This window comes from Ceratina calcarata, unplaced genomic scaffold, assembly GCF_001652005.2.
Source record: "Ceratina calcarata isolate Rehan_Ccalc_2016 unplaced genomic scaffold, ASM165200v1 scaffold60.2, whole genome shotgun sequence".
Lineage (NCBI taxonomy): Eukaryota > Metazoa > Arthropoda > Insecta > Hymenoptera > Apidae > Ceratina > Ceratina calcarata.
Genome location: NW_017177241.1, coordinates 41389 through 47989, shown reverse-complemented (window position 1 = coordinate 47989; position 6601 = coordinate 41389). Strand labels below are relative to the sequence as shown.

Sequence of the window (6601 nt, the reverse complement as noted above, 5' to 3'; positions counted from 1 at the left end):
TTTTTTTCTAAAAGATGGCAACACTTTTGTTTCTAATTGCGCCATGCCATCAAAACACGGGGATTCCCTTTCTAACTAAAAATCAACGCAATTTTAATACAGTTTTATTTTCACTTTGTTTTGCTAATTTTAGAGTTCAGTTTCAATTACGTAGTGTGTTGTAATGTATGTACTTTGTTCAATTTTCTTTTTAAAAAGTAGTATTTTCGTAACCCTGGAACCTATCTTCGATCTTTACATGGTTTGCTATAGAAAATCTTAATTCACTTTGCGTCGTTTCAATTTGCGTCGTGTTTTTTTGGAACGTAACCACGACGCAAAGTGAGGTATTGGTGTATTTGTTTATGAAGACCCTTCTCATACATAATCATAGCAATTATTTAAAATGTTCGTATGTTAACAAAAATCAGAAAACCGACTGACTGGTATCTAGGGATGCTCCAGAGCCAACTGGCGAAGAGGGCGAAGACGCGGACGTGGAACTGCCGAAGGTCTACGAACCAGTTTACGAGGACCAAGTCCTGCGAGACAGGCTGGAAATGTTCTTGTCACAGTTCAACGAGATGCAAAGAGGCTGCGGCATGGACTTAGTCTTCTTCCCCGACGCCATGTTGCACCTGGTGAAGATATCCAGGGTCATTAGACACCCGAAGGGCAACGTGATGTTAGTAGGCGTGGGCGGATCCGGCAAGCAGAGTCTAACAAAACTGTCGTCCTTCATCGCCGGATACAAAACGTTCCAAATCACTCTGACTCGATCTTACAACGTGGCAAACTTCTTAGAAGACTTGAGGTACCTCTACCGTACGTGCGGAGCTCAAGGAAAAGGTACCACGTTCATATTCACCGACCTGGACATCAAAGAGGAGGGCTTCCTCGAATACTTGAACAACATTTTAAGTTCCGGCGTCATCAGTAACCTCTTCACCCGCGACGAGCAGCAAGAGATAATTTCGGAATTGACGCCAATCTTGAGACGTGAGAATCCAAAACGATCCATCAACAACGAATTGGTGACAGACTTCTTTCTTCAGAGAACCTGCCAAAATCTACACGTCGTTTTCTGCTTCTCTCCAGTCGGTGAGAAATTCCGTAACCGCGCTCAGCGTTTCCCCGCGCTGATATCCGGTTGTACGATCGACTGGTTCCAGCCGTGGCCAAAAGACGCTTTGATCCTAGTAGCTAAACACTTCCTACACGATTTCAACATCGCCTGTTCCAGCGAGGTAAAATCCGAACTGGTGAACGCGCTGGGTTCCATACAAGACATCGTGTCGATCACGTCCTCAGAATACTTCCAAAGGTTCCGTCGAGCCACCCACGTGACGCCGAAGTCATACTTGAACTTCATCGGTGGTTACAAGAACATTTACCGAAGCAAACAGCACGAGCTCGGGGAGGGAGCCAAAAGGATGGACACCGGTTTGGCAAAATTAGAAGAGGCCTCAGTGTCAGTCGAGATTTTAAAACGAGACCTGGCCATGATGGAGAAGGACCTGGTCCAAGCTTCAGAGAAAGCCGAGACTGTCCTGTTAGAAGTAACAGAGAGCGCGATGCAGGCCGAGGCTTTCAAAAATCAAGTGCAGAAAGTGAAGGAAAAAGCTGAACAGCTCGTAGCTTGCATAGCCGAGGAGAAAGCGTTGGCTGAACAGAAACTAGAAGCCGCGAAGCCGGCGTTGGAAGAAGCGGAAGCTGCGTTGAACACGATTAAACCGGCCCACATAGCGACGGTCAGGAAATTAGGCAGGCCTCCTCATCTGATCATGAGAATCATGGACTGCGTGTTGATTCTGTTTCAACGTAAGATCGGTTCGGTTGTACCAGACACAGCCGCACCGTGTCCTAAGCCTTCTTGGGCCGAATCGTTGAAACTAATGGCCAGCACCACGTTTCTCCTTCAATTGCAAAATTACCCAAAGGACATAATAAACAACGAGATGGTAGAACTGCTCCAGCCTTATTTTAAGATGGAAGATTACAATATGGAAACGGCCAGGCGAGTCTGTGGCGACGTGGCTGGCTTGTTGTCCTGGACTAAAGCCATGGCTTTCTTCCATTCAGTGAACAAGGAGGTTCTACCGTTGAAGGCGAATTTGGCATTGCAGGAAGCGAGGTTAAAGGTAGCGATGGAGGATCTGGCTAACGCTGAGAGAGAACTATCCGAGAGGGAAATGGCACTGCAGGCTGTAAAGGAACAGTATGACTCGGCGGTGTCTGAGAAACAAAGATTGACCGAGGCAGCGAACGTGTGTCTGAGGAAAATGACTGCTGCGACGGCGTTGATCAACGGATTAGGAGGCGAGAAGATTCGTTGGACCGAGCAGAGCAGTGAATTCAAGATTCAACTAGGCAGACTAGTAGGAGACGTTCTACTAGCCACGGGCTTCTTATCATACTGCGGGCCGTACAATCAACAGTACAGAAACAGTTTAGTCTCTTCTTGGATGAATATTCTAGCGACCAAGTCTATCCCCTTCACCAAGGATTTGAACATCACGAACATGCTCGTGGACAGCGCGACGACGTCCGAATGGACCCTTCAGGGTTTGCCAAACGATGAATTATCAGTACAGAATGCGCTCATTGTAACGAAGTCCTCGTCCTATCCTTTGCTAGTAGATCCTCAGAATCAGGGGAAGATGTGGATCAAGAATAAAGAGTGTATGAACGAGTTACAAATCACGTCTCTGAATCATAAATATTTCCGGACGCACCTCGAGGACAGTCTGTCTTTAGGCAGGCCGTTGCTCATCGAAGACATAGCCGAAGAATTGGACCCGGTGCTGGACAACGTGCTCGAAAAGAATTTTATCAAATCTGGTTCCATAGAGAAGGTGATCGTAGGGGACAAGGAATGCGACGTGATGCCAGGTTTCATGCTGTACATCACGACGAAGCTACCGAATCCTGCGTACAGCCCAGAGATCTCTGCGAAAACGTCGATAATCGATTTCACCGTGACGATGTTAGGGCTTGAAGATCAACTGCTGGGTAGAGTGATTTTGATGGAGAAGGCAGATCTAGAGGCTGAGAGAGTGGCTCTATTCGAATCGGTGATGACTAATCAGAGGACGATGAAGGAACTCGAGGGCACGTTGCTGCACAGGCTGACGTCTTTCGAAGGGTCTTTGGTCGACGACGAGGCTCTCATAAACGTCCTCAGGGAGACCAAAGTGACTGCGGAGTCTGTGAACGAGAAGCTGAAGGTGTCTGCGTTGACTGAGAAGAAGATAACGTTGGCTCGAGAGGAGTTCCGGGCTGTTGCGTCCAGAGGGTCCATTTTATACTTTCTCATAGTGGAGATGAGCAACGTGAATGTGATGTATCAAAATTCTTTGAGACAGTTCTTGACCATATTCGATAACTCCATCACGAAATCTACTAAGAGTCCGATTACCAATGAACGGATAAATATAATCCTCCGTCATCTGACTTATGAGGTTTGGGCGTTTACTCTGAGGAGTCTATATGAACGGCACAAGTCGTTGTTCACTTTGATGTTAGCAATGAAGATTGATTGTCACCGGGGTGCGATTTCCCACGCTGAGTTCAATGCTTTTATAAAAGGTGGTGCGTCTTTGGATTTGAACGCAGTTGCCCCGAAACCCTTCAGGTGGATTCTTGATATAACGTGGCTGAATCTCGTCGAAATTAGTAAACTCGAGATGTTCTCGAATATTTTAACGGAGATCGAGTTTAGTGAAAGGGAATGGCGCGTCTGGTACGAGAAAGAGAAACCTGAGGAGGAGGAGCTACCTTGTGGGTATCAGAAGAGGTTGGACGTTTTTAAGAAATTACTTCTGATCAGATCCTGGAGTCCGGATAGGACTTTGTCTCAGGCGAAGAACTATGTGATCGAATCGCTGGGAAAAGAGTATGGAGAGACGAAGATTTTGGACCTGGAGGCCACTTGGTCAGAGTCTGAAGTCAGAACGCCGTTAATATGTATTCTGTCCATCGGATCTGATCCCAGTCCGCAGATAACAGCCTTGGCCAAGCAAAAGTCCATTCGTAAGAAGATATTACAATTATTATTACGGTGAACCAGAAGTTCGTGCGTTTTTTTTCATTCAATTTGTATAAAGACACTTCATACACAAGTGTTATCAGATTTTGAAAAGTCATTTAAGTCATAAGGCTATACAGGGTGTCCCAAAACTAGTGTAAGATATTAAAATAGGAGGTTCCTGAAGTAATTTTAAACAATATTTTCTTTAGCGAAAGAGTTATTAACAAAAAACCCTGACCAATCAGAGCGCTCAGTTGTGAGCTCCGAATCAGGAGCGTTGGCTCGGATCCGAACGCCCGGCCTATCAACAATCTATTATTTCCCCATCCATTCCATTTGAATAACAATTAAATGTATTAATTGTTATTAATTTCCTTGCATTGTTATTCGTGTAGTTTATTATTCGTCATTTTCTTAAAACGCTTCGTATTGAGCGGAGCGGTTGTTCACGCGTCAAAGGCCGGGCGTCCAAATCCGAGCCAACGCTGCCGATTCGGAGCTCGCGCCAACCGAGCGCTCTGATTGGTCGGTGTTTTTTGATAATAAATCCTCAACCACGCCTCGGATAACTTTTTCGCTAAGGAAAATGTTGTTTAAAATGACGTCAGGAACCTCCCATTTCAATATCTTACACTAGTTTTAGGACACCCTGGGACATTCAAATGCAAATCGATAAAATCTTACAAAATTGTTTTAACATATTGACCTGGTGATGCGTTTTAGAATTGCGATCAGTGTCCATGGGACAGGGTCAGGAGTTCCATGCCCGACGTTTGATCTCCGACGCGATGAACAACGGTAGTTGGGTGTTACTGCAAAACATTCATCTATCGCTTCCCTTCTGCACAGAAGTGATGGACGCCCTCGTCGAAACGGAAACCGTCCACGAAGCGTTCAGACTTTGGATGACCACAGAAGTGCACTCGCAATTCCCTATCGGATTACTGCAGGTTCTTCTTTTAACTTAACTTAAATCAGACTCTTTTTCTTTGACTTCTGACTGATCTCACTGAACATGAATGACGATAACCGCGTCTGTCTCAGATGGCCATTAAATTCACGAACGAACCGCCGCAAGGTATCCGAGCCAGTTTGAAAAGGACTTATCAAGGAGTAACGCAGGACATGTTGGATTACAGCACGCAGTCACAGTGGCCACCCCTTTTATACGCTGTCGCGTTTCTACACACGGTCGTTCAGGAACGAAGAAAATTCGGTCCCCTCGGCTGGAACATTCCGTATGAATTCAACCAGGCTGACTTCGCTGCCTCAGTTCAATTCGTACAAAACCATTTAGACGACATGGACCCTAAAAGGGGAGTCTCGTGGCCTACCGTTTGTTACATACTTGGAGAGGTGATCTAAGAAACAATTGTAAATTCCAAATACATTATTTTAAAAAATTATGGCATCAGAAAACACGTCTTTAGAGTTTAGAATTATCTATCATAAGGGGTGTGACAAGAATCTCTGGTTTTAATTTAATCTGATTTCAGGTTTTAATTTAAACGAGAAATCATTGTCTTGTAATAATTTGGATTCTAGGTGCAATATGGCGGTAGAGTGACCGATGATTTCGATAAACGATTACTGACCACGTTTACCCATGTTTGGTTTTGCGATGTATTGCTACGACCCGGATTCGAGTTTTACCGTGGGTACAAAGTGCCACAGTCGAAAAATCTTCAAGGCTATTTGGATTACATCGATGGCCTGCCTGCGATGGACACGCCGGAAGTGTTTGGCCTCCATCCGAACGCCGATATCACTTATCAGATAAACACGGCAAAAGGGATACTAGACACGATTTTAAGCGTCCAACCGAAAGAGGGAGGCGCGCAAGGGGGTGAAACCAGAGAGAATGTCGTGTACAGACTCGCGGACGATATGCTGGCCAAATTGCCGAAGCAGTACAATTCCTTCGAGGTGAAAGAGGCCCTCCAACGCATGGGAGCACTCCTGCCGATGAACATATTTCTCAGACAAGAGATCGACAGGTATTATTAAGATAAAGCAAAAGTTCGTGCGTTCTTGTTGTCTAATGGCCTATTCCCACTGCGTTTTTCGCTCCAAAATTCCGCTCAGTCCCGGCGAGCGAAATTGGGGTACCAGAGAGCAGAAATACCAGTATTTCTTGACCTTTTTTCAAGAGTTTGTCACCGTTTTTTCTTGGCTATTTTCGAAACCAAAGTTTTCTTCTAATTTCAGTATTTAACGAGTTAAGTGCAGTTAATTGGCATTTTATTGGCATTGACGAAATCCGACCATCCCACCGTCGAAACAGCGAACTTTTGACAAAAAATTTCGTTTTTTGCCAATAACTCCCAAACCGTTGGACTTACGGAAAAATTGTATAGGACCTTTCTTGTCACTCATGAAAGGGGACGACGAGATCTACAATTTTTGTATAAAAGTTTATCGTTAGCGTCAATAGTTTACAAGTTATTGACGAAAAACGAAAAAACAGTTTTTTGCGAATTACTCGTTAATTATTGATGCTAGCAAGAAACTTTTATACTGAAATTGTAGATCTCGTCGTCCTCTACAAGGAAGGTCGTATGCAATTTTCCAGTAGCTCCAATAGTTTGGGAG

General features: G+C 44.8%; 1 protein-coding gene across 1 annotated transcript in view; it reads left to right on the top strand.

The window, feature by feature from the left end:
• Nucleotides 1–6601, top strand: part of Dhc1 (dynein axonemal heavy chain 1) — a 44894-nt gene that overhangs the window by 36644 nt on the left and 1649 nt on the right. Inside the window, exons 27-30 of the mRNA XM_026817734.1 lie at nt 434–4011; nt 4733–4959; nt 5054–5365; nt 5555–6006. Coding sequence (XP_026673535.1) covers nt 434–4011; nt 4733–4959; nt 5054–5365; nt 5555–6006 — 4569 coding nt within the window. The remainder of the gene's footprint in view (nt 1–433; nt 4012–4732; nt 4960–5053; nt 5366–5554; nt 6007–6601) is intronic.